At 37.3% G+C, this 27,676-nt stretch overlaps 1 protein-coding gene across 3 annotated transcripts; it reads left to right on the plus strand.

The window, feature by feature from the left end:
• Positions 1–5,935: 5,935 nt before the first annotated feature.
• On the plus strand, positions 5,936–27,674 carry epn1a (epsin 1a). 3 transcript variants are annotated; one of them, XM_053493934.1, is made up of 14 exons: positions 5,936–6,380; positions 13,115–13,258; positions 15,054–15,155; positions 15,364–15,522; positions 15,635–15,763; positions 19,011–19,131; positions 19,299–19,435; positions 19,890–19,925; positions 20,403–20,474; positions 20,884–20,967; positions 21,931–22,189; positions 24,152–24,316; positions 25,194–25,430; positions 25,933–27,674. In XM_053493934.1, exons 3-14 carry the CDS (start codon positions 15,087–15,089, stop codon positions 26,418–26,420), a joined length of 1,956 nt encoding a protein of 651 aa, XP_053349909.1. In that variant the 5' UTR covers positions 5,936–6,380; positions 13,115–13,258; positions 15,054–15,086; the 3' UTR covers positions 26,421–27,674. The 3 variants fall into 3 exon arrangements, with proteins under 3 accessions (XP_053349909.1, XP_053349911.1, XP_053349912.1); XM_053493936.1 differs by lacking the exon at positions 19,890–19,925 and having other exon boundaries at positions 5,937–6,380; XM_053493937.1 differs by lacking the exons at positions 19,890–19,925; positions 20,403–20,474 and having other exon boundaries at positions 5,939–6,380.
• The last annotated feature ends 2 nt before the right edge of the window (positions 27,675–27,676 follow it).

Consider the following 27,676-nt stretch of genomic DNA (forward strand, 5'->3'; position numbering starts at 1 on the left):
TGTCACCCTCTCCCTCTCTCCTGTCTCTGTCACCTTCAAAGTCTTAGTCAGTGGATTCCTTACAGTGGTTTGGCTTCCAGTTCTAATCAGCAGCATTCCTGATTAAGCATGACTGAAATTGAGAAGAAAATGTTTCCCCAAGAAAATTTAATTAGATTTGGGCTGCTCTCCAGGGTGTAAGTATGTTCAAATTTTCATATTCAATAAGCAGATGTGAATCCTTTTTTTTTTTTTATTACTTTTTTATTTTATTTTATTTACTTTAACTTGAATACACAATGCAAGGACATTTTTTTGTGATTCTTAACTACTGCAAAAACACAGTATTGCAAAAGTAATGCATTTCTTTGTTAGAACTCTCTCTCACTCACGCACTCACTCACTCACTCATCGTTTATACTACTTTATCCTGTATACAGGGGCGCAGAGTGCCTGGAGCCTATTCTAGGAGATTTGGGGCACGAGGCAGGGTACACTCTACCTTGTACCAATCCATTACAGGGCACACACATACACACACTCACATGTGCACTCACACACTATTAGTAATTTGGGAATAAGTCTAATCTGCATGTCTTTGGACTGAGGGAGGAAACTGGAGGAACCAAAGGGAACACAGCAAGCATAGGGAGAACATGCAACTCCATGCACACAGACCAGAGGTGGGAATCAAACTCTGACCCAGGAGGTGCAAGGTGGCAGTGCTAGCCACTAAACCACCATGCTGCCAAATTTGGGATTGATTTGTTTAATTAATTTATTAATTTTGCTTTCAATAATTGTAACATATAGAAAATGCAAAATATTGCAAGGAAGGAAAGCAGTGCAAAATGATATAACCTGTGCTTTAAAAAACGAACACTTTAAATGTTAAGCAATAACACATTTTCATTTTTGAATAAATTTTTCATTTGCGTGTTTTATAAAGATGAACTCCAGAAAATAATATTAAAAAAAGATAAAATATATAAAAAAAAATTCAATAAAAAGTCAATTCCTGCATTTCCATCCTGTCTCTATTCCACTGGTTCTTATTTACCCCCTGCTTTGTAAAAATGTAAGGCATACTAATGTTTTCCTTGGCATTAATCTAACCACTGCAACCTAAGGCTATCAGCCCTATCCACTTAGATGAACACAGACATTCTGCCAGCGGTTTGAGTGACAAAATGAACAGCTGAAACTTTCACAGAAAGTCTCATTACACCCATCTCCTGGACTGGAGCCAAAGCCTCCTCTTGTGTCTGCCAGCTTTCATTCTGGCTCTTGTAGCCCCTTTGCCTTCACCTTCTCAAATGGATTTCCCATGGTACAAACTTGGCCAACTGTAAGTAACACAAGGCAAACAGTCCCTGTTATCACGACTGTGGCCATGCAACTACTTCCAGCTGGTATATTGCTCATTGTGCAGCCATGGCAGCATCATGGTGTTTGCTGATCATAAAGGATCATTAGCAATTGTTACATGTTACTGATAGAAATATTGTGGGTGTATAAGAACTATGCCCAGCAGTGCTAAATAAAAGCATACCATTGTTTTGGAATAGGTATTGATATTGGAATCATACAGTTTACAGTATATCTTCCCGTGCAATAGCAATTCCATAAAACATTAAATTTACTTTACTTGGTTTTCTTGTAAAACTTAAGTTAGAAAAAAACTTGACTAACTATTATGTTTAACTTTTACTTGTTTTATCTATATCTCATTATATTCAAATTAGTACTGGCTATGAAAAAGCAATCATCAACTATAAAGAACAAAATCAAATTTAACATTTACTTTTTTAGTTATGCTTAAACTAAAGTTAACTGCATACTTCTAAAAATAAAATCGGATGAAACTGTATGTACAATATGTGTAAGTTCATGTCTACAGGAGCTGAACTACAGTACAATAACGGACTTAAGTACTGTAAAAACAAACACCATTGGAAGGTGCATATCTATCTACATAGCACATGTTGAATGAAATCTAACAGTCTAACAGTGTGTGCATTGCTAATATACTTACTCCAACTAGACGGTGCTTTCATGTCCTTTGTTGATATGAAATCCTGACAAAGGTTCCTCTTTATGACACCAGGTGCAATCTACAATGTTTAGACATATATACTCCAAAATGGTTGACAGATGAACACCTAGACACACCAATAACAAAACACAAACCATCAAAATCTTATATACATACTGTATACACTTTAGACACAGGGAGTGGTGACAGTTTGTGGTAACAAGCGCATCCTTCCATTTTTTTTTTTTTTGCCATGACTATAGATGGTCAGGATCTTTGGACTTGTTCTTGTAAAACCTCACTATCGCATTAGTTTTTATTTGTGTAGTTTGGGATCCTGGTCCTGATGTATAAAGTACCTCTAGTCTCACTTAGATGCTCTGTGAACCTTTCATGGCAAGCTTTTTACAAACAAACAAATAGATAATAATATACTAATAATAATAATAATTAATTCAATAATATGCAATATATTTAAATATGGGTATATGCCTAATGCATACAGTGGCAAAAAACAGTATGTGAACCTTTTGGAATTTCTTGGTTTTCTGCATTCATTTGTCATAAAATGTGATTGGATATTATGTAAGTCAAGAGTATTGACAAATAAATTGGCCTAAAATAATAACACAAAAAAAATCTGATCTTCCTTTTTTACTGAGAACAACCATAAAAACCTCATAGTGCTAGTTGAAAAAGTATGTGAATCTTTGAGTTGTTGTTGGTCTTTCAGCTGCTCCCGGCAAGGTGTCACCACAGCGGACCATCCGATCTGCGCACAAGTTTGGCACAGGTTTTACGCTGGATGTCCTTGCTGATGCAACCTTCCCATTTTATCCAGGCTTGGGACTGGCACTGCATTCAGTGGCTGGGGTTTGGGCGCTTGCTGGAAATCAAACCCATGCCTTTTGTGTGCCAGACATTAAACCCGCCAATAAGCAACTAATGGCCATGTGAATCCTTGAGTTAAAGACCTCAAAAAATGTAAATGTTAGCATACCTAAAGTCTTGTTAAGAAATTGAGGTTGAAGGTTTGGACTAGAGCTACTGTGACTGATTTAAAACAACTCAAACTTTTTGTGAACAATGCCTAACCAAAAAGAGCTTTCAGAGGATCTATGATTAAGAATTGTTGATTTTCATAAAGCCGAAAAAGGTTACAATGTGATTTTAAGGACTTTGGGTCTGTAGTTGGGCAAATGGAGACTTAATAAAGACATAAAGAACTGTTATCAGATCACGTTTTATAACAAATTAATGCTAAAAACCATGAAATTGGAACCATGAGGTTCACATACGTCTTCACTGTATGTTCTTAGGCTATGTAAATATCAACAACATTGGAATAATATGTTATAACTGCTCATAACATATACATAAGTTTAAAATAAACTGTTTACTTCTTTCATCAGGAGTCCTTTAACATGAAGCAGGCCATTGCCTCTAAGTGGACGACGTGTGTTATAGCAGCAGATGACACTTTAGCATATGGCGCATGGGCATCAGCAAATAACAGAAGGTGTTTATGTAAAATATTCATAGCTCAGACACGTTGCATAATAATAGGATAAAGTTACAGCTCCTAGGATTGTTGGAAGTTAACAAGCGTGAATGAAACAGATTGTATCAGTTCATGTCATGATTACTTATGAGGGGTTATTTTTAGATGGCTTTAACCTTTCACTACTGACAAGTTGATTTAGAACACAGATTCTCAGTTTAAGTCTTTGAGGACACTGTATCCAAAATCAGCTATATAATTTGTTTAAATGTTGAGTCAATCATATGTGTGGTTCAAAGGACTGGGATTAGTATATCAAATACTAGTATCCAATATATCTGATTTTACGTACAAATAATTTAAAGACAAAATGTAGGGGTGTCTCATGAAGCTTAGCTCTGCTAATTTGTTTGATTATGGTCTGATAAATATCTTTACCTGATGAGTTGGACTCAAGTGTTTTGACTTAAAAAGAACAGAGCAATGTCCAAGACATGGAAGTCATAATATGACTTTGACCTTATTTGCCTATTAGATAAATGTAAGGTATGCCTTTTTCCCGTCATGTTTCCCTCCTGCATTGGAATTTAACTTGATGTTCTTTGGAAAGAACCCCGATACCAGATTTCGTTCTTTTATCTTGCATAAGAAGCCTTTTTTTTAATCACAGATACATTACACCAGAGTGAAATTATTTTTTGACAAGGTCAGCCATGATACAGTGCCAACAGTTGCAGCTTTCTGATCGGTAACCAACACCCCTGACCCCTGAGCCACCACAATAACCACTGTCTGGTCAAGGAACCCTGAGCGTGAGGTCAATGGTATGCAAGTCCTTCATTGGGCACTCATACTGCCTTCCAATCTGCTAGTAGTTCCATGTGAAGTGGACTGCAATGGGTGTTCAGCCACGTTAGGTGAGATTCCAAACCGTAGGGGGTGAAACTGCTCAGTCCAAAGGGAACTGCGAATGGTGTAGGGAACAAGTGAACAATGGTTCATCATTTCGCCAGAAGTGGAAAAAGCATTCATTATTTTTAGGTAGGACATACTTTTATTATTACTTAATAATAATGTGAACATAATCTATGTATATTTTAAGCAATAATTTGATATAGGAGAAAGTGATGTCAGCCTTCCAATTTGACTTGACCGACATTTCCTGTAGTACACCACAGAATGAAACATTGCATCATTTACATCTTGGGGCTTTAGGGTAGAAAATTTATTTACTGGGATGTTTTTAGGAGGTGGAAGGAAACCAGAAAACCCTGATGTACAGATATCAGATTGGAACAGACCACATTTTAACATGAAGGAGAGGTTGTCAGTATGCTAAGGCACTTATTATTAGGGCCCAAGTACTATGACATCATAGTGTGCAAAACACTCTCTTGCTCTTCCAGTTTTTTTTTTCCAGCATCTGGGGCTTTTTGGAGGTCTTCACACGCTTTCGCAAGACCGCCAAAAAAGTTAAAAGTTTAAACATCTTTAAACATGAAAAATGAAAATGTAATCACAGCGCCAAAACATGCGGTGAATTATGATGAACCGTACTTACGGCCACCGCGCGAAACCACGTAGGTAAAAAAGGGGTATTACACAAACGCGCACGTATACCATACATGTTAAACGCGTACACATTAAGATCTCATTGAGCTGAACACTATGCATGTCATTGGTGCTACTCAAGAAAAAGTCAGTTATTTGCAAAATGTATTTAATGGAATTTTATATACTTCCCCTAGGGGATTTATATGATTGCCACCAAACTCAAGACATTGAGGGTGCAAAATATGTATGATTTTTCATATCTCAAGCCGTTCAGCCATAGCGTGGTCTAAACTAACGGTAAAAAGTGGCTAACAACTTCCTGAGTGACATCAAATTGAGTGACATCATAGTGCGCTGCTTTTTTTTCCAGTATCCGGCTTTGTTTTTTTTTTGTTTTTTTGTAGGTCTTAACACGCTAAAAAAGCACAAAGGTTGTGTGGTGTCCTTCGGTGGCGATAGCACAGGTGCTTGGTTCCAATCATTGTTGCTGTGCAACTATTTTTACTTGTTCTTTCATGCTTTCATATTAATTGCCCATATCAACCAACAAGAGATGTGTGTGTGTAAAAGACGTGTTTGTATTATGGACAGCAATCTCGCAAGCATGTAGCTAATTACTTTAAAAACCGAAAAAAATAAAAATAAACAACATTATTTCAGATATTTCCCATCATGAAATCTGTATAATCATTAGGGGCTACATGCATTCAAATGCCAGGGGGTGCGGCTGGCTCTACTACTGTGCTTCACAGACAGGAAGCGGAAGTGCCGCCATCTCCTTGTATCAAGCAGCACCAGGGTCAACGTTTGCATGGTAACGTTACAGTACCTTTAAATTATGAATCTTGGAAAGAACTGGAAAGAAAGTTATTATCAAGTGACACTATCACAACAACAAAAAACAATTCCGCCCTACCAAACAGCACCTTTTTAGAACTGACGTAACAGTTTGCCCTAATATTTAGTAAGATAGCATGCGGTTTTTAGTAAAAGACCAGGGCCGAATCCTAAATATATCTATTCTGGAGTTGTAGTGCACTACGTGGAAGGCTTTACAGGATTCCTAGGGCGCGTTGTGTAGTGGAGGAGCGAGCAATTTGGGATTCCGCCCTTGCCTCTGATTGCGAGAAGAAGCACGGCTAACTTAACGCTAACGCTAACACTAGCGAGCGAGCACCAGCTCTTCCCTTCCACACCGCATCTCTCCGGTCGGTGTCGTGACATAAATGGCTCGTTTTAAAGTCGTCTTGTGACGGAGTTTCTTATATCGACGCGTCGATGTCTTTAACCTGACAGCTCCGGAGTTGAACGGTAAGTGAGTAGGGTGTGCTAAAAGCTAACGGTGCGTTAGCCGCGATAAGACTTTACCTTCAGTTTGATGGCAATGGAGAGGAATGCGTGACCGAATGAAAGGTGACAGAGAACTTTTTTAAAACAACTTTTTGCCATTTTTTCTGTTTACACCCGCTCTTACGTCAAAGGATATTTTGTTTCGTCTTTACTTTATTGTTTTTGTTGTTATTTTATTTATTCAAATAATATTGTTTACTGTTAGTTGAGTGCTGGCTGCGAGGCTAAAGTCAGGGAAGGAGGGTGTGTGTTGTGCGGCTGTCAAAAAGACACCAGTCTAAATCTCATTTCACAACCTAACTCTACGCTTGCCATTATTTCGTTTTAAATCATTGCTTTAATGAAGTCGTTGATACATAAACCATTTTGTTGTTGAGCTCAGTTTGGTTGACAGGTTGTGTGTTGTCTGGCTAGCTAACAGTGTTGTTTCTTGTTAGCATGTGAGGCGTGTGTTCCTCATAACCTAATGACAAAATATCATTTTATATTTGTGTATGTGTACAAATATAATTGTGAACTTGTTTAACATGCGTTAAGTTTTCATTAAAAACATGTGATTAGTTAAACGCTCACTATACTGTTGTTATTGTTATTATTAATCATTATTTAAAAAGCAGTGCTTTTGTCACTGCTAATCAGCTGTTGCTTCTTGAGGCCACTTTTTATCTCGCTAACTTGGTGTCCTGTCTGACGCGATGTGTCCAATTTCCTTCAAAGTTTGACTTTAGTTTCAGTTTAGATTGGATGCAGGAACGATGCAGAACTCTCCACTGAGTACTTTCCCATCAGAGCACTTAGTCTACGACTCCATAATCTACTGAAGCCTCTGGGACTTTGCTCTGATCTTTGCCAGCTTGGCTTCGTTATCGGGTTTCAGTATTATGCAATGATTATTTATCCAGTGTGTCATCTGCCACTCCTCCTCATCATCATTATCAGTCTTATAGTCTCACAGGGTATTTTTGTGTTTTCTGTAAACCTCATTGAAGCCCATGGGTATGTCATTGTTCGTCACTTTAATCAAACAGGTCGGACACTTTTTGGTTATAAAGCATGCCATAACAAACAATTTGTACAATTGTGGGGCAAATTCTATATACACATATATAGATGTGGATAAATAGTTTACATTAAAAAAAAAATTCAGTCTGACACTTTGACCTTGAATCTGAATTGAGGTGGTCACTTGATTTCCTGTTGCTCTGTACGACTGAGTTATACTCCTTACCTCTAACTTTCTAGCTTATTTTTTTTGACAACTCGTCAGCACTTATTTGTAAATCCGTCAGTGAACTTGTGTAATTATTTGTTATACGTCATATCAGAACAAAAACTTCCTCCATATTTACTCAGGCATTTGGCGACGCCTACAAACCTTTATAAAAGGCCAAGCTCTTGCAAAGGCAAAATTTCTCATAACGCAGCTCAGGCAATTCAGCGTGTCCGCTGTCATGGGTACACACTCCAATTGTACGCAAAAGCATTAGCCCTGTTCTGACAGGGTGGAGTTTACATGGCATTTTTCTGTTTTACCAGTGAGTTTATTTGTATTTGGATCAGCCATGTCAGTGTTTTTTGTCGCTTTTCCCTCTCTGGCAATTAAAAATACAATAGTTTAGAGGCAGTGTGCTGATGCATGATTTTCCATGCAAAAGAATTGTAATATGTCACTGAATCTCTTTTTTTTTCCAAACAAATCTCTAGTATTTCATCTTGTAGCATGTGTATCATTGACCCTTCCCCAGATAATAAACATAGCTGTATAATCATTTTTGTTTTGACATTGGTACTTAAATAAGCCCCGTGTCTCTTCAACTGCTTGGACAGCTTGTTGGGCATACCATAACTATGTGAACATGTGACACACACATCACGGTTTGTAGAAAAAGCATCACTCTAGAAACCTACTCCTGCAATTGTCATTTTCTTTGTTATTCAATACTCAGTGTGGGAGTGAAGTAAAATTTAATTTCAAATGCCTCCATAAGAAACCTGTACAAAGGGCAGAATTTCAGTCCCTTTTAAAAGTACCGGAATGGCATATATTTTTTTTAATATATACATTTGGATTTGAAATCAAAAGATGACTGAGATGATGGATCAGCACTTCAGCTTTTGTTTCATAATTTCTTAATATCTAAATCTGTTAAACGACCTAAAACATGGCACGTTTTTTTTTTTAAACATCCATTTTTTTCAATAATCAAAAAAATTGGAACATGCGACTAATCCATATTCCTTGTTTGCCAGGTGTGTCCTGTTAGAGTGTTTAAATTGTGGAAAGTTTCAAATACGTGCTTCTGGTTTGAACACTGGGTTTTTCTTGTAGACACTGATTTTTTTGTTAACAGGGATAAAACTACATGAAAGCCAGAACTCCAGCTAGGAGAGACAGGCACGCCATTTTAAATGTGAGAAAATTGACCATAGCCTTTGCACAAACATCATGCTTTGGAATGTTCTGAGCAATGTGAAACCACTGGTGTACTGATGAACCAAACATCGAACAGGTTGGCCAAGGAAAACATTTGATGATGGAAAAATTGTGAGAGCTGAGAAGAAAACCCAAAACAACAGTCTGTGACATCAACAACAACCTCCACAAAGCAGGTGTGAAGTCATTACAGTCCACCATTTAAGGAAGACTTTAAGAGCAGTGTGTAGCAGATGTACTACGAGACACCACTCATCAGCATTATTAATCAGAAGATCAGGTTGAAATTTTTAAAGGAATACAGAGACAAGACATAAAATTTCTGGAATCAAGAATAACCTAAAAACATTAAAACTGCTTGTTGGTCAGGCATGATGGTGGTATTTTCATGCCTTTGGGCTTGCATGGCTCCTTCCTAAACAAGTTCACTAATCTTTATTGAGGATGAACACAGATAAGAATGCTAGTGAGAAACCCCTCAAAAACGAACAAGAAGTGAAAGAAGATGCAGGACGAGTTGAGAAACAGTTCGGTGATCTCAGGGGGTTGAAATTTGATGCAGTTATTGCAAGCAAGGGATATGCAACCAAATAGTAAGTGTTTTAATTACTTTAAGACTTTCTGTTCCAGGACTTTTACTCAGGCCAAATGTAAGTGTTTTGCCATCAGAGGAGCCGTGCTGTAAGTTGTGTAACACATCTAGATGTAAATATCAGGAAATGAAAATTGAGATTCTGATCTACTGCCATCTTATATTCATCTTTTGATCCCAAACCTAAATGATTTAAATAAATTAGGCAAAAACGATATATTCAGCTTTTCTGTTCCAGTACTTTTGGAACTGTATTTTCTTGTGTTTTCATTGTATTTCTGTGAATGGAAAAAGCATGATGTCACAGTGTCATCTCGTGCATATGCGCTGTGTTATGAATGCATAAAGACTTTATCAGATTTATCATGACTGACTTAGAATTGTAGTTACTTTGACGGTTGTAATGCGTATGCAGTTTAATGTTTTATTTTTTTAAGTTAACACCCTTGTTCTGAAGCTGTAGAATGAGATGCATGCTGCGCTGCTTCCGAATTTAATGCCTCGACTCTACAAACCACACAGCAAGATTTTGGAAAAGATCCAAGTAGAAGATTAAGAAATAGTTGCACTTCATTGTGTCACATGAATCCACGTGTTTGCTATTTTAAATTTTTTTAATCATGACCCTGGTTTCGATAATGCACTTAATTAAGATGAATAAATGAATGAACCTCCCCCCCATCCCCCCCCATCCCCCCCCAACACACACTACCTAATCCACCTCTCTCAAAGGTGTTCCTCAGGTTTTTCATGCACTAGATCATATCAGTATTTTTATTTGGACCTATTATTTCCAAAATGCTGTTTCTAATCTTTTGATGCTGGGTTTTTATTTCATACTGTAATTGTGTGTTTACATGTGTGCAGGGATTAACTCTTCATCAATTTATAAAGTGCCACCACTTAACTGAATGGCTAACCTAATTTGTTAAAAGTTATAAATTTTTGTATTACATTCTTTCTATCCATTAAAATAAAACTATCTTACCATGTTAATTACGTTTGTTATGTAATTTAAATGAATAAGCGATTTAAAATTGACAGTGTAATATGCGTCTATAAATCTATGGTAACTCATTCATTATTATAAAGTTATACATTGACCTTAAATTTATACGTGGATTTACACAAACTCAAGCTTCCATAGCATGTTTAAAATAATAATAATAATTTATTGATTATCATGTGCAAATGCTCTTATGAATACATTCATTTGTATTCCACTAATAATTGCAAGCCATTTTATATGATGTGGTGTTTTATATGTGAGAACAGTTTCTTGGAGATGAAGTGTCAATATTTTCCTATTTCTTATGAAGTTCATACAGGTCTCAGGGTTCCTGCAAAGATCTGGCAAGTGTGCGTGTATAAAAAAAAACCCTTCTACTATTTGTCCTTTTTTATTTCATTTAATCTAATCTAATTTAATTTACTTTTCTTTGTATTGACCAGTGGTTAAACAACCCAATTTGATTTTCCCCCTCATTGTGATATCATATAAGATGGTTCCTTCCCCCAGTTGTTGCACAGCCCTCTGTTTGTTGGTGGGACGTGGCTCAGTAACTTTTACACAAACACTGAAACATGCATCTGGAGGAGTGCCATAAAGGGAGTTTGAGGCGTTAAAAAAAGAAAATCCCTATCTAAGATGTATTTCAGCTGGAGGTTTAACGCACGCACCACGCACGCACACACTTGACCTGTGTGAACTTCATAAGAAATAATAAAATATGGGCCCTTTATGTCTAGTAAACTGTTCTCGCTTATAAAACACCACATCATATAAAATGGGCCGCAGTAATCACTGCCATACGAATTAATCTATTTATAGGAGCAATTGAAGAAAATCATTATAACAGAAAAAAAAATCCTATGAAATCTTCTGATCAATGTATAATCTGCGATAATTTGGTGTAGATTTAAAGGCGCATATTACAATGTCCCGTTCAAATTGCTTATTTAGTTCAATTGCATGTCCAAATTTAAACAACATGGGAATATTATTACACATGATGGGACCTTTTTTTAAATATCACTTAGCAGTGGTTATGGTCATACCTACTGTATAGTTTAGATACCTAAACACCTTATTAAAATGTCTATTAATTTTTTGATGTTTAACAAATTGTTCCTATTAATTTCCATCTGGATTTTTCCCCAGTGTCTGTTTTTTGTGACGGTTAGAGATAAAGCTGTAAAGTCTCCACAGAGGGCAAAAAAGAGATACAGATAAGAAACGACTGTTTAGAGCGGTTATAATGGGAGGTACTCATTAGTTTTACTGATGTTCCACAACATTAAGACTTTAAAAGAATAAACAGACTAGAGGACGGTCTTTAATTCTGCAAAAATTGTAATCGTTGCCAAATTTCTGTGTTGTAAGAGAAATAAAATGCTGCGATAAAGGATAGTCAATTATTTCCTTAAGTACGCCGGAGTTTTTGGTTTGCTTTTTATTTAGTATTGAACTTCATTTATTTTGCACTTATTTGATGCAGTTATTGAGGCAGTTTAGGAAGAAGTTAGATTTAATTGCTATTCTTTATCATTTTTTAAAAAAAGGAAGCAGCTTTAATGTTGCACATTTTGATGCACATCGTGTCCATTGAGCTAATTTTTTTTGTCCCTGCTTGTGTCTTAAAAAAATATCAGTGTAACAGTTAGTGGGATTTGTTAAGAAAGAAAACAGGCTTGTAGTAAAGTCTTATTAATGAACTTTAGCTAAGCTCATCAGTATCAGTGTGATAAATTAATTCACGCAAGACAAACAATATGATAGCAAAGAATTATCTGTACTTTTTCTGTTAGCGGCTCTTCAATTGAATGACAATATTTTAAAAGTCTCCTTTTGACAGTGACTGTGACTGTCCCCACCATTCACTGCTTCCTTGCTTCGACAGTTAATGCTCTGTCAATTGTTCCACGTCTTGTAACTACCGTCAGATAAGTAAAGTAAACTTTGTTCAGGAATGTTTTTCATTTTAATAAAGACAAGTAAGGAAGCAATTTGTCTCACTTACAACATCTAGACTAGAACAAGACGGAAGCCTGAGTGTAGATAAGAACAGGAACGTAGGAAAAGAAATTCATGTTCAGTAATAGTTTAATTTTACCTCAGGCTGAGTTCATTTGTTAAAATCATACAATAATTTGTCATTTAACTTATACGTTTACTTGTCAAATTTAGTACAATAAACATCTTAACATTAATTATTAAGTAGTGATTTAATCGGGTGTCCGTCTCTAATGTAGATCTTTCTGTATTTTTCTGAAGCAGATGTAAGACAATGCAGAGTTGTGTGTTTTAATGAGGTTTATCAGTTGGATTTTATGTAAAGCAGAATGGTGTGTTACACGTCCTGTACTGCAGTGCTGTCTCACACACGCAGAGTTTTGATTGAAATCTTTCTCTAAATAAATGCCAGGAACAGGGCAGAGTAGTGAGATAAAAAGTTGCGTGAATGTTCCCCGATAATCTGACCGACAGAATGAAGCAGAGTGAATTCTGAGGACTAAACAAGCTTTAAATGATTTGCATGTAGCTCAGTGAGGCACTGAGAGGCTCTGCAATAATTAACAGCCAGACGGCGTTTTTTTTTCCTGCATACTTGCTCTCAGACAGTGGCTTCTCTTTCCCTATCCCAATTTTTTTTTTTTGCTTCTCTACAGATTTTGATTCTCTCCAGACCATCTGGGTCCTGATGTGGCCACACGGAGGTTTAGTGCAGCGGACAAGCTGAAGAGCTCTGGCATCCGGACCCGACATCACACGTACACACAAACACACAAAGACAGAGAGACTGACGTATATAGGTAAAAAGTTCATCAGTGTAGGTTTACCTCACATTGTCTTTAACACACTTGGCAGATTGTTGTATCTAAAGCTGCTTCAATTGCAGGCGTTTAAAAAAAATGCATGCATTTTAGCTCAAACTTTCATTTATTTAGCAGTTCAGTGATGAACTATTTTTATTGTTATTATTCCTTTAAGTGTTGGTTTTAGTGCAAATTGAAATGAGTGTCTTCTAGTTTTTCTTTCTTTTTTTTTATTTTTATTTGAGATAAAGTCATTTCGTAAAATGAGAGTTTGACCAGATGAGCTATTCAAAAAGCAGTTAAATATATTGATTACGTAAAGAGGTGGGCATTATAAAAAAAAAAATATGACCAACATTTAAAAAATCAATTAAAAAAAAACTTAAAAAAGGCAATTTCACTCATTGGCTGATTTACCAGGTCATCGCTATTATAAACATAATTTATTTTCAAATTAGATTTTAGTCAGTATGGTGATAAATTATTATATATTTTTTTGATATCTTCCACACTGAGTTTAAGCCACAGAAGGGCATCTCTAAAAGTGCTGACTGTTTGCAGATGCTGTATCGAAGCGTATTTAACACTAAATGCCACTAACTGGTTTGCTTAATTGGCCAAACAGCTTTCCTGATCTGAACCCATAAAGAATCTAACATGTATTGTCAAAAGGAAGATGAGAAACACCCGGCCCAACAATACAGGCGTGTCACATGCCATGTCTCGCTGCATTGATGGAGTGATTCATGCTAAAGGAGCCCCGAGCAAATATTGATAAATGCCCATAATTTTTCTGAATTTGTGTATTGAAAACCTTTTTTTGTTTGATCTTAGAAAGTCTAATATTTTGATATTCAGTTTTTTTTATTATTAAAAAATGTCAATCAACAAAAAAGGCTTGAAATATTATACTTTACATGTAACTTGAATCTATACTGTAATTAATCTATACTATACACACAATTTAATTTTTATACATTTCCAATATAGCAAAAATAAGCATTGCCTAAATATTTGCATTGGGTTTTGTATTTGTAATTTGGTCATTGAAATCTATATAAAAGTCCAGTACTCAAACCGTAATAATATCAGTAAATTTTTTTCAGCCCTAGTCAGACTCTTCACAGGATGTAGCTAAACAAATATTGTGCATTTCCATGTAATACTGTGTTAATAATAATGTTAGCTAACTGTGCTGTGCCTTTAGTCCTAGGCATGCTTTTCAACCTCATTTTGTTCTTCGCTTTTTATCTATTGTTTTAAATAGTATGGAAAAACGTTAATCTTGTGGTTTTTTATAAACCAAATTAATTCTCACTGAAACCAATACTGAAGTGTTTTACATTTTTTGTGCTCAGCCGAAAACACACAAAGTGTTTTTTTCCTGTTTAAACCCGTCTAGTTAAAGGGGAAGCTGCTTTTTCAGAGAAGGAAGTGAGTGTTTGATAAATTTAAATGTTTAGACACATAATGAGCAGTAAAATTTTAAAATCTCAAGCTTTTCAGCATGGTAAACATGTAGTTTAATGTGTAGACTATTGAAAACCTGAGATTGACGAACACATCACACCAGTAAATGTAGTGACTCAAGGTCTCCTCTGTAAAATGTGCTTTTTAACTGGATAAAATAGATTTATTACTGGGGCCAAATTTATAATTAATAGGAAAAAAACTGTTATTGAAAAATGTCTCAATACAAACTACATAAATGTTATTGCCTTTTAAAAGTACAAAAATAATTCAGAAGCATAGAGGCTTGTCTTGTCTTTTACACTTTGGTTTCTGTCTGCAGATTTCTCCGGAACCTGATAGCCATCCTGTTGCCATGTCGACCTCATCGCTAAGGCGACAAGTGAAGAATATTGTTCACAATTACTCTGAAGCGGAGATTAAGGTGAGAGGCTGCTTTCATTTATGCCTACGCTTTTCCCTCTATAGAAATCCGCTGTCCGTATTGTACTATTCTGCTTGTGTAATCAGTTCGTGCAGTTGTAATACTTCTGAATTAAACCTCAAACCATCCAATACCTTCCAGAGAAAAGAGACCTTGTTCTTAAAGATGTGAGTTTGATTGAGATTTTTTCTTATTTATACTTATCCAGGTCAGGGAAGCAACTTCCAATGACCCATGGGGTCCGTCCAGTTCTCTGATGTCAGAGATTGCAGATCTGACGTATAACGTAGTGGCCTTTTCAGAAATCATGAGCATGGTTTGGAAGAGACTCAATGACCACGGAAAGAACTGGAGGCATGTGTATAAGGTCAGCACATCACCCTAAACTTCAGAATGTAAAAATAAGAGCCACATTTTCTTTTTTATTAAAAAGAATAACTTCCCTTCTACAGTGTACCTGACCTTCATATTTTTTTCAGGCTATGACTCTTATGGAGTATCTGATAAAGACGGGTTCAGAAAGAGTGGCTCAGCAATGCAGGGAAAACATCTACGCTGTCCAGACACTCAAAGACTTTCAGTACATAGACAGAGATGGAAAAGACCAGGTAACTAACACAAACACACACACACACACACACACACACACACACACACACACACGCACACAGAGCAAACAATCTATTTCATCACAATTGTAGGAATTCACAACCAAGGCACCAAATGTGCAGAACATAAATCATTATCACATAGAAAAGTCTAGAAAGCTTTGTTAAGCACTGCTATCAGAAATAGGGGAACTGTGGTTACTGTTATAATCAAGACATCTATCATTCAAGAGGTTTTTAGTAATTTAGTTTGGAAAGCGATTAAAAGCCTTCTGAGTTCCCAACCAAGCCAACTGTCAGCTTACTTCTGTTGTCATGTTATGCAAAGCATCAGAGATGGCTGCTTTAAGGCAGTTGGTTTCCCGCGTAAAGTCAGCGCTGTGTGCATTTATGCGTATGTCAGTAGATCCATGGCACCATCTGTAATCACACCACCGCCTCTTCACGGTATGGCGTATGTGAGGTGAGGGATATGTGTGTGTGTGTGTGTGTGTGTGTGTATGTGGTCAGTGTAGATTTTAACAGCCACGAGTCCATTCTCGTGGCTGTTAAAATCAACATTGCCAAACTCATAAGAATGTATAAACAGTATAAGAATGATTTCAATTTGTGGTTTGTGGTAGAACAGCTGGTGAAAAACAAGGACCGGAATTTCCGGAATAGCATTTGATAAATTATAAAACATGTAGCACACTTATGTAAGCTCATTTTCCATTAAGGGTGCCAATACTTGTGAACCAGAATGCAGTAGTATAATATATTATCTTATGCTGTTATTATCTCTTTTCACTTGTATTAATGATACCTGAGGTAATTTAGTTTTTTTCAGAATTAAGGGTACATCACAAGAGGTAAATCATTGCTGAGTCATTTCCAGCTCAACGCTTCACCACTCGTTTAGCCTTTAGGAGAATGGAACATGGTGGGTGTCTGTAAGATCAACCTTCATTCATTCAAATCGCTACAGAAATGAATAAAGGTACATAAACTCATTATTTTGCAGCAGGAGATTACACCAGATTGTGATTGTGGGTGTGTTAATCATTTGGAAACAAATATTTTAGCACTGTTTATTACAACTACAGATCCACCAATCGATCAGCTTGTGATTGGTTTTCTGCTTTATCGGCTACGATTTGAAATCGGCCAGTCAACCTCGGTTTCTATGCCATGCTTGCGCCTCCAAGTGGTGCAACAAAACCATGTTTGCCCTGTCATTCAGGTTCTCCTGTGGGGCTAAGCTGAGCTTAGGACTGAGGGGATGAACTTTCACATCAATTATAATGCCATTAATCAATCCATGCTTTTTATTCACTTACTAATGGTGCATGTGCAGCTGTCTAAAAAGCATGTGATAGTCTTCACAGTCCCGTTTGAATTTTTCTCAGCTGAATATAATTTGTACAAAATAAAGCTCTGAACATCAACCTACTGAAAATCCTGTACCATTGTGCAGTTTTGGAGAAAATGTAAACATTGTTAAATAGTTCTTTAACGTTTTATTTTATATAATGTATATGTATAATATGTATATAATTTTTTGTTCGTCTGTTAAATGTTTATGGTATGGTGTCAGTTATAGTTCCTGGAGAAAAAACAACAACGCAAAAACAGAATCAGCAAGAATCAGTATCAGCCCAGAAAAAATTCCAATCGGGGTGTTACTGATTACAACCTATTAGCACTATTTACAAACCATTTGTTCTTATATGTTTGCACTGCTTTTATTTTATTCATTTTTTTTATTCTATGATGATTTTAGGATGATCTTTTATGCCGTGCTGCATTGATGCCGTCATTTGCGATAAAGGAGCCCCGACCAAGTACAGTGGAACCTTGGATTGCGAGCATAATTTATTTGTTGTATATTAAAACACTTGTATATTAAAATTAATTTTCCCCATAAGAAATAATAGAAACTCAGATGATTCGTTCCACAACTCAAAACTATTCATATAAAAATAATTAATACAAAATATAAAGTTAAAATGAAACAAATTAACCTGCATTTTACCTTTGAAAAGAATTGTGGCTATAGTGATTGAGACCTGAGAAGGAAAAGGGGGCTACTGTGTAGGACGATTTTCTCACACACACCCGCGTGGCAGCACACGCAAATGTTCAAGCAGATCTACTTTTGATAAGCTGTTAGCCATGAACGAGTCTGTAATATGAAAGTTTAAGTGTTTTAATTAAATAATGGGGGGGGGGGGGGTCTTCTTGATATTCAGGGGTTTTTGAACTGTAGATTTATTTATTTTTATTTTTTTGGTAACCTTCGGAATGAAGTGTACGTCACAAAAGGCAAAGCATCATTAAGTCATTTCAAAGAACATTTCACCAGTCATTTAGTCTTTAGGAGAATGGAACATGGTGGGTGTCTGTAATATCAATATTCATGAAAGTTTCAGGTCTTTAATAGGAGCAATGCTTCAGATATTCTTGTGCGGCCTGGCTTTTAAAACTTAAACTGCAGAACTACCCGTTCAAGGTCTCTCAACGCAACAGAAAAAAAAACGCTCTTCTCCTACTCATTCCAATGCGTGTCCGCGTATACACACACACACACACACACAGATAAACTCTTTACACTTTACATCTGTTTAGTTTTGGTCTGTATCTTTTTATTGTTTTATCAGCCTTGTATGTATGGAAAACTTGGGTAAGAGAAAGGCGATCAGGGCTTATGCTTCTGCGTCAGCATGTGCTTTCTTATGGTTCTCTATTAACTGTGGTAACTGGCAAACAGCACTTAAAGTTTTAGTGAATGTTTATTACATTGACGTTTGTCACACTAGTATTCAATGTGGAGAGACTACTGTACACAATACAACATGAATAAAAAAATATTCACTGGCATATAGTTCGCTATAAAGAAGATTTAAGGATGGATCCTCCAGTAACCAGGAGATGACGACAACAGATTAAGTATAGCATATTATGTTTGAACTGCCCTGCCCTCCACCCCACCCGACCCATGCCACCCAATTTTTAACAAAGAGGAAGCAGTTTTATTCAAGGAAGGAAGTGTAGACTGTTTATTGCACCTCATGCAATATGAGCGTTATTTTATGACTACGTAATAAATTCTGCTGAACTCTCTAGTATGTTTAATTTTAAACAGCCTCATAGTGCCCTAGTTAGCGAACTGCGAGCCAGATTCCATCTGATTCAGAGCGAAATATGTAATAATGGACTTGAATGAATCATTTATAGTGTATTTCTGTGTCTGCGTTTCTTTGATTAGGGTGTAAATGTAAGAGAGAAAGCCAAGCAGCTGGTGACTCTTTTGAAAGATGAGGAAAGGCTACGAGAAGAGAGGGTTCATGCACTTAAGACCAAAGAGAAGATGGCACAGACCTCAAGTGGTGAGTCAGCTAATGACATTAAGAGCTGCTTCGCTTGCTAAAAGGGAAAAAAGGTCATGATGCTTGTATTTAGCACAGTGTGCGGGGGAGCACCACGCTTGGCCACATTAAGAAATTAATGCTTTTTTTTTTTTTCAAACCATAATGCCTAGCTGTTTAACCCCCAGCGTCTTCGGCTCCCTCGGCTCCTACTTTAGGACTGCAGTCAGGTACGGATGCGGACCAGGCATGGCCACAGAGCTCAGGGGAGGAGGACCTCCAATTGCAGCTGGCATTGGCCATGAGCAAGGAGGAGGCAGAGCAGGTAAAATTACACACCCAGTCAGCTCTCACGTCCTCTGGCAACAGGTAAAACCGAAAGTCAAAGACATTAATAAACACACATATTTCTGAAAATATTAATAGTATTTAACAGTTGCTGGATTTAGATGGATTTATGATTAATGCAGGTTGAAGGAATTAAATCTTTGTAAAAAATAAACAAAGAATGCTTTAGATTTTAGTTACATTTTACAGAAAGACATCTGAACTGAATCTGAATAAATACAATATGCTATACAAAAAAGTCTAAATATTTTATAAAAATGGAAACTTTAGTTTGTCTAGTCTTTTACCACAACAGCATATTTCAAATTGTTTGTTACTTCTCTAGTAAGGGTGCCTTATGAGTAATCAGGTAAGGCTCAATCTTAAGAGGACAAATGAATGTAGAGTAAGTTGTATGTTAAAACTGTTTTTTTTTTTTTTTTTTTTTAAAGGTGGCTTCACTTGAGCGCTTACACACTGGTTCAAAAGTTAGTACTTTTTTAAAATTAATAAATACTTTTTAATTATGTGTTTTTGCGTAAAAACATAAGCAATCATCTGTTTGCCTAACACTGAGACCCGCTACGATCGAATAATTTTTATGAACTTTTTAAACAAAAACACATAATTAAAAGAGGGGGTTCTAACTTTTGAACATGTCTGTATACATGTCAGATTTTCTTTTTCCAATGTCATTTTAAATGACATTTAAGGGTCTTTTTGTTGACATCTTTAGTCTTGTTCTACTGTTATCTATATCTAACACTAACTAGTTTCAAATTCCCTTCCCATCCATTTTCACTTCTGCACTTGGTTTCTTACTCTCACTTCCTACTTTCACTCACTCTGTAGTAGCTTAGAGATTATAGCTACTAAGCTAAGGCCCTTCAACTTGTTTAAGCCCCCACTTACTCACTCACTCACTCACTCCTGTCCTTGCCCCGCCCCTCACCCCTCTCCACCAGACTAGTGCTGACCCTCTGGAGGATGCAGAACTCCGCTACGCGCTCACTCTCAGCAAGGAGGCTCACCAAGAGGTCAGGGATCATGGGATGTAGAGATCCCAGGAGTGAAAGCTGCTCCTGTATCGCTTTCTTGTGCATATTGCAAAATTCAATCACAAATCAGTGATCAATTTGCAATCGAGCCTCGATAAACTTCAGCCTAATTTCACTGAACAATCAGTTGACAAGAAAAATATAAATATAAGGCACAATTCTCTTGTTAATTATGGTTTTGCAGTTGATGAACATAATTCTGTTTTAAATCGTATGTAATTGTAGCTAATTTGTGTTAGAAATGAAAGCATGCCGTTAAACCGTTCCACTACTGTAATTATTTCTTAATTTGATATAAAAGTTGCCCTTAAATCTCACGAGACATGTTCTTCATTAGCCACCCTGTGCTGTTTACTGCACTGATGTAATAATGGTTTGTGATTGGCAGGAGGAACGTCTGCGCAGGGGGGATGATCTAAGACTGCAGATGGCCATCGAGGAGAGCAAGAGGGAGAAAGCCAAACCTGAGGAGGTGTGTACAAGAGTGCGCCTGTATGAATGGAAGTATAGTTCATCACACGGGTTATTGCTGTATTTCTGGAAATACGAAATAATGATTAAGTCAACACGTAATTATGCTAGAAAACATTAATATAATAACTCAAATCATAGCTCATGCTGACAGGCTGCAAAATCTGTCTGTAATGAAATAAGGGGGAATTTTATCCTGCTATGATTTATCAGTCGACAACACCCATTTAGCTGATGACACAATTAAATGTGGAAGCAATTAAGCCAAAAAAAGAACTGACAATAAAGAGCAAAACACACCCACCACACTGTTCAGCTCAGTCATTGTGAGCTCTGTAAATAATCTACTTTTATTCACATTTTTTTTCCTCTTCATTTATAGTGTCTCTGTAAGAAATGAAAGTTGAAGTGTGTTAGGGTTACACGGATCAGCCTTAACATAAACACATTATCATAGATTACAAAATATATACCAGTAGAATGGTGATCATGGGCACTCAAAGACTCATGAGTGCCAGCAGGCATCAAATGCCAGTGCATTTGGCCCAACCCCACAGAAAATCTAATGCAGGACAAATCACAGAAAAAGTTAATGCTGGTCATAATGGGTCACCAGAACACCCAGTACAGGACAGCTCGCTACACAGAGAACCCAGCAGGCAAAGAGACCAATTTGATCAAGCACTTATGGGATACATCAGACAAACAAGTCTGATTACCCAGAGGATTCGCCGCCTGTGTCCTGGTGCCAGACACCATGACACACCCCCAAAGTCATGCCCCAAGGGGCTAGAGCTGCCCAGGTGGCACAAGGGGAACCTATGCAATATTGGGCATAACATTTTTCCGTTGTAATGTTAGAGCTGATCGGTGTATATACTGTAAATATGTGTGTGTATACTTGCACAATATGTATCTATATTTTACAAAAGTCTTGTGATGTTCTTCCTGTCTCCCTTCTCAGTCCACCCTGATGGAGCTGAGCACTGTTGACCCGTGGGGAGCTCCAGCAGCTCCAGGCTCTACCGGCCCATCCCCTCCTCCGTCTGTGACCCCTGCCCCTTCAACAGGACCGTGGGGCCACAGTGACCCCTGGGGTGCAGCATCTCCTGCCTCACCCCCTAGTACTGACCCATGGAGGGGCGGGCCACCTTCAGTAGCCCCTCCTCCAGACCCATGGGGGGAAACTTCCACAGTGAATTCTGACCCCTGGGCATCTACAGGTGAGTAAAGACCATGTAATGATGCTTCTTTACAGGATAAAGCGACACAATTTGGACCATTACTCCCTGGGTAACATGCAATGTAAAAGTCGCGTAGATGTCTTGGTGTCTACCTGAAGTGTTTTGCTCAGAAACACTCAGGCTAGAGTAGTATTCTATGGTTTTCTGTTTTTTTATTTTTTTATTTTAAGGCATTTGAACAGTTTAAAGGAATATTTGTAATGGTTTACACCATTATTACTACTGTATACTGAATTTAAAAGGTCTACACATCCCTGATTAAATTGCAAGTTTTTTGAAATTATGAAAATTTATATCAAATCTTTAAAACCGTTACAATTATAAAAACAAAATGAATGGTCAATGTAGATATTTAAAAAAATATATATATATTATTGTAAATTGTTAAATATGGGTCAGGAGAGGGTACAAAATTTTTTTAGAAACATTAGATGTAACACTCTGTAACGCCTTAAAGACCATTATTATCAAACAAAGAACAATGATTCACCACAGCGACATTAACAAGAGTTTTAAATACACGTGGATGGAAAAAATATATATTATCTGGGATACAGGAATATAAGGCATGTAGTGGTCACACTGTCTAAGGGACAACCAGCTGTTGTATTCTTTACATGAACTGCAGCACCTTATAATGTCTATAATTGAATTAGAATCATCACACCAACAGAAAAACCTTAGTGGCTTTTCATGTTACAAGAATTTTATGCTTAATTGGTATAAGTATTCAGCAAGGCCCAGAAGTCTGGATCCATAAACAAAAATATGCACAATTATAAATTTGAGCAAAAAATGAAGTTGATTGCATCTGACTTTGACGCATTTGTGTTTACACAAAATACAAGAATGTTCAACCTTCCTTAATGTTTCAGACCTGATGTTTCAGAGATTATTTCATCCTTTAGACCAGTCCCGATAGACTACTGACGTTGGATGACCTCTGAGAAAAATGCCTAGTGATGTCGTTCTGATTCTGTTTGCTCTTCTTTTGTTGATTTAAAAAGCTATATTGGGTCTAATATGAAAAGAAAAGGAAAATTTCATTTAAGGAGAAAAAATGTCTACGTTTCACCGTGTATGGTAAATCTTACTGCTCTTGTAGGAGGAATCTCTCGTGGAGTTGGGCAAACATGCATAACATTTTGATTTTTTTAAAAACTGTATCCACTCCCTGGGTGGGAAGGAACGGCGCACACACTCTCTCCCGTCAATCACAGTGTCACTCTGCAATCATTTGTCTGAGACCTCATGTATATGTAAGGGTGTGTATGCATGTATAATATTTACAGAGTCGTATCTTTCATTATTATTTGAGTGTTGTCTACCATTTCACCATTTTCTGTTTACCCTGCATTAACCATTTCTGTATTATTTACAAAACCATCACTCTGACTTTGATACCAATACCTGGTTTACACCCTGATACCAAAATGATGATAATAGGAAACACGCATGCATGCAGAAACTGCCATTAAATAAGAAAAATTCAGTTCACTTAATTTACAAATTTCTTCTATTTTTGCATAAATAATGGCAATAAGACAAAATGTCATTAATGTCATAGTAGATATAGTTTTGACCCAATGTTAGAAAATTAAAAAAAATCCTTCCTTTGGATAGGAGTTTGGGGAGAGGGGGAATTTTTTATACATTCTATCCACATGGTCTATAGTAGGTTAAAGTTTAAACAAGCTAAAATATGGATCTCAGCGTAACTCTTTTGCTGTTCATTGGCATTTTTCCACTGTACAGTGTGTCATATCACTTTAAAAAATTTAACTGCAGTGCAAAAATAATCCTTCATGACACCGATCCATTCCTTACTTCTAGAATAAAACAAACACTATCCAGATTGTATCAAAGTTTCAACTCCTTGCGTGACTTTAGTCTGTATGCATGCAGTTTTCCACCTCTGACCCTTTCATCTGTCCTCCCCAGCCGTGACCCCTCCTAGTACAGACCCCTGGGCTTCATCAGTGCCTGCTGCCCCAACCTCACTCTCAGGGTCATCCGATCCTTGGGCTGGGGAAGGGGTTGCCCCCGCAAGTGATGCTCTGACCTCTGACCCCTGGAGTGGTTCCACTAAACACACAAATGGCACAGGTACACATAACACATGTCATCCATGTAAGTGAGGACCTATGAATAGCTGAGTTAGGCCTTTCTTTCAGGACTTGACAAAAGCAAACTGTACCTAGAAATTACAATTGCTTTGTTTGAAAAAAATGCAAAACCTCACGATGTGTTCATGACGTGTAACCCAGATGGCGTGAGCACGGATGTATCTTACGCATGGTTGCCGTTTCAGAGGACAGACTTGTCCACAATAAAGTGGGATAAAAGTTAACCATAGAAGTAATTATAAATGTAAAGCCTCATGATATGCACATCCGATCTGACCTAACAATGTGGCTTGTAATGTGAACATGGCCTTATAACCAATCCCTTTTGTTAATCCGTGTGTTTATACTCTTTGCCGTCTTGTCTGTCCAGGATTTCCAGTTTTTCACAAATGTAAAATAGAGGAAAGCTGACAATTTTTTTTAAATAAACTATTTATTTTTTTTTTTTTAGTTTTTTCTTATGAAACCAAATTGCCAGCAATTTTTTCTTGTCCTTGTGTTTTTGTTGGGTTCAAGCTAAATTACCGAAATTCTTTAACAACAAAATACAATAAAACCTCAACTGGCATTTATCACTCTGAGGAAGCAGGTACAGTGTTTTTTTTTCCATGGGTTATAAAATTGACTTCAGAAAAATTGGTAGAAATCCTGGCACTTTTATAATAATAATAAAATGTAATCATATTGTGTGTTCATGCTTTCTGCCCCTTTAAACCCCACTTCCCAACCCTCTTTCAGTAGGTCATGATTATGCCTTGTGACTTGCTCAGCATGTGGGAGGCAGCATTAATTAATTATTAAACATCCTCTCTCCCTGTTTACCACTCAAGCCCATCCTCTCCTATGTTTTCCTGTAGGAGATCCAGAAAGGAGAGGCTCTGCAGTAACAGGCAGTGGAGGAAGCACAGGCTCTCCGGTGCCCTTTGACCTCTCATCACTCGGCTCGTCTCTGCCGGTCCGGAAAACGCCGGAGTCGTTCCTGGGCCCCAATGCAGCACTGGTGGATCTGGACTCCCTCGTATCATCAAAACCCAAACTCAGACAGACCCCTCCCACTATAACTTCATCTCACAACCCTTTTCTTCAGTCACAGAGTAGGCATTCCGAATGGCAACACTTTAGCTTCAGTCACAAAAACTACTGATGTATATTTGTAAATTATAAAACAAAGGTCTAAGAATAGATTTCTGGTACCAGCTTACTTTTTATTTTAAGGAAGAAGAAAAAAAGAGAATGATGTGGCATAGTAGGTGTTTAGACCTTAGTGACATAAAAAAAAATATTTGCCCCCTTCCTGTTGTGTGTGTGTGTGTGTGTTTTATGTTTAATTACTTTTTCACATCCTGTAGGGCCATGTAGGTTTGGATACATGAAATCATTATTTAAAAACAGCATTTTGTATTTACTCAGGTTATCTTTGTGTGATATTAAAATTTGTTTGATGGGCTTAATTAAGTGTGACAAATATATATAAAAAATTGACTTCAGAAAAATTGGTAATTACATTTTCACTACACTGTATATCCTTGTGTAACAAAGTATGTTTTTATTCACTCGCCCTTTTTTTGGCTTAATCCTTTTGGTTTTTTCTTCTAGGCCCCTCACCTGCACCAGGTGTGGCAGTCACTCCCGGGAGCACCATTTCCAGTCGGGGTGTTTCACCAACGCCAGCAGCTTCTTCAAACCCGTTTGGTGTGACCCCAATGGCCTCCATTTCTCCTCAGCCTTCTTCACTTGGTCTAAGCCAGTTACGTACCAGTCCTGTCCCCCCTAACCCTATCCTAGGCCAAATGCCTACAATGGGAATGGTTCAGCCAGGGATGAGCATGCCAGTAATGGGGGTCCCTATGGCGGCCCCCAGCATGAGCATGGGAATGGTACAGTCCAGTCCGATGGGAATGCCTTTCAGTGGAGTTTCTCCCATGGTCCCTGCGGGAAACTCAATGATGATGGGCTCTGGGGGAATCGCTCAGCCAGCGCTGGTTTTGGGGCCCCCAACAGGAGTAGGCGGCGTTATGGGTGCTGGAGGATCTGTGACAGGGGGCGGGGCTACGGGTACAAGCACCAATCCGTTTCTTCTCTGAGAAATTTCACAACCTCCCCACCCCCCACATCCCTTTTCACTTGAAAAACTGCCCCATCGACATGGTGTGCAAGACAAGAAAAATTGCATACGTCATTATATTTAAAGCATTTCAGATTTAACTTTATTCCATTTCATTTTGCTTTATAAGAAATAAGAGATAACGGGAGCGGTTAAGACCTGGATTATTTTAATTATTTGTTCTTGTTTGTTTCTGGGGGCGTTGACATGCGCATGTATGATTAAGAAGGATCATTCAGTCAGTGTGATTGTGTAAGTTATTTTATTGCACAGAAATCAAAAAACTTGACTGAAGAAAGATGGAGAGAAATTAGCCACTAATAAACTGATATAATTAAATTACCCACACATCCCTACTCTTTAGAGAGGACGTAGTAGTGACACTTGGAGTGTGCATGAAGGAGCGCTTAAACTCTCACTGCTTGGACTAAGATGAGATCATCTTTGCATTTAAGCCACATCTCTGATTAAACTGGGTGTAATACTTTTAATTTAATTCAAAGTGTAATTTTTTTCCCTAATTTATTGTTTTTTTGTTTTTTTCTTTTGGGATCAAGCAACCGAGGAAAATAACTTTGACATACAGCCATTGAATGCGATGCCTGGTTTAACATATTCACCCAGTGACATTTCAGTATAGACTGATGAAGTGCTACTGCTAAACATCTGGGTTGAGACAGAAAGAATGAGTGTGTGCGTGCGTGATGCGTGTGTGTCTGTCCATGTACCCTAACGCTGTGTTTATTACATTAAACCTCATCTGTGGGCGATTTGTGTCTGCATTACAGTGACACTTTTCAGTGATTGTCCATGAAGGCATCTGTATTTAGTGTTGATGTCCTTTTATTCATTTTTGTTTCACTTTTTTTTGGGGGGGGGGGTTTGTTTTTGTGACTTGAAGCATTAGTCAGAACTGTCACATGGGACACAAGATTTTATTCTCATATTGCAACACCCACCCACTGTTTCCCGTACGTGTTTCCGAAATAAAACAGGTGGGTGGACTTTAAACGCTTCTAAAATTGTGACCTGGATGAAATCTTTTGCGGGAATTTAAATGCTAAAATTTGGGGGACTGAATAACAATCCATGCTGTTATTCTTAATTTCCTTTTGATGAATTATTTTATATATGAAGATATCTCTTATACTGGGAAAGATGAAAGATTATGGTGTTGACTGTGAATAATCACAAAAAAATGGAGGATGGAAAAAAAATAAATGTTAAAAAAGAATG

Source organism: Clarias gariepinus, chromosome 4, assembly GCF_024256425.1.
Source record: "Clarias gariepinus isolate MV-2021 ecotype Netherlands chromosome 4, CGAR_prim_01v2, whole genome shotgun sequence".
NCBI lineage: Eukaryota > Metazoa > Chordata > Actinopteri > Siluriformes > Clariidae > Clarias > Clarias gariepinus.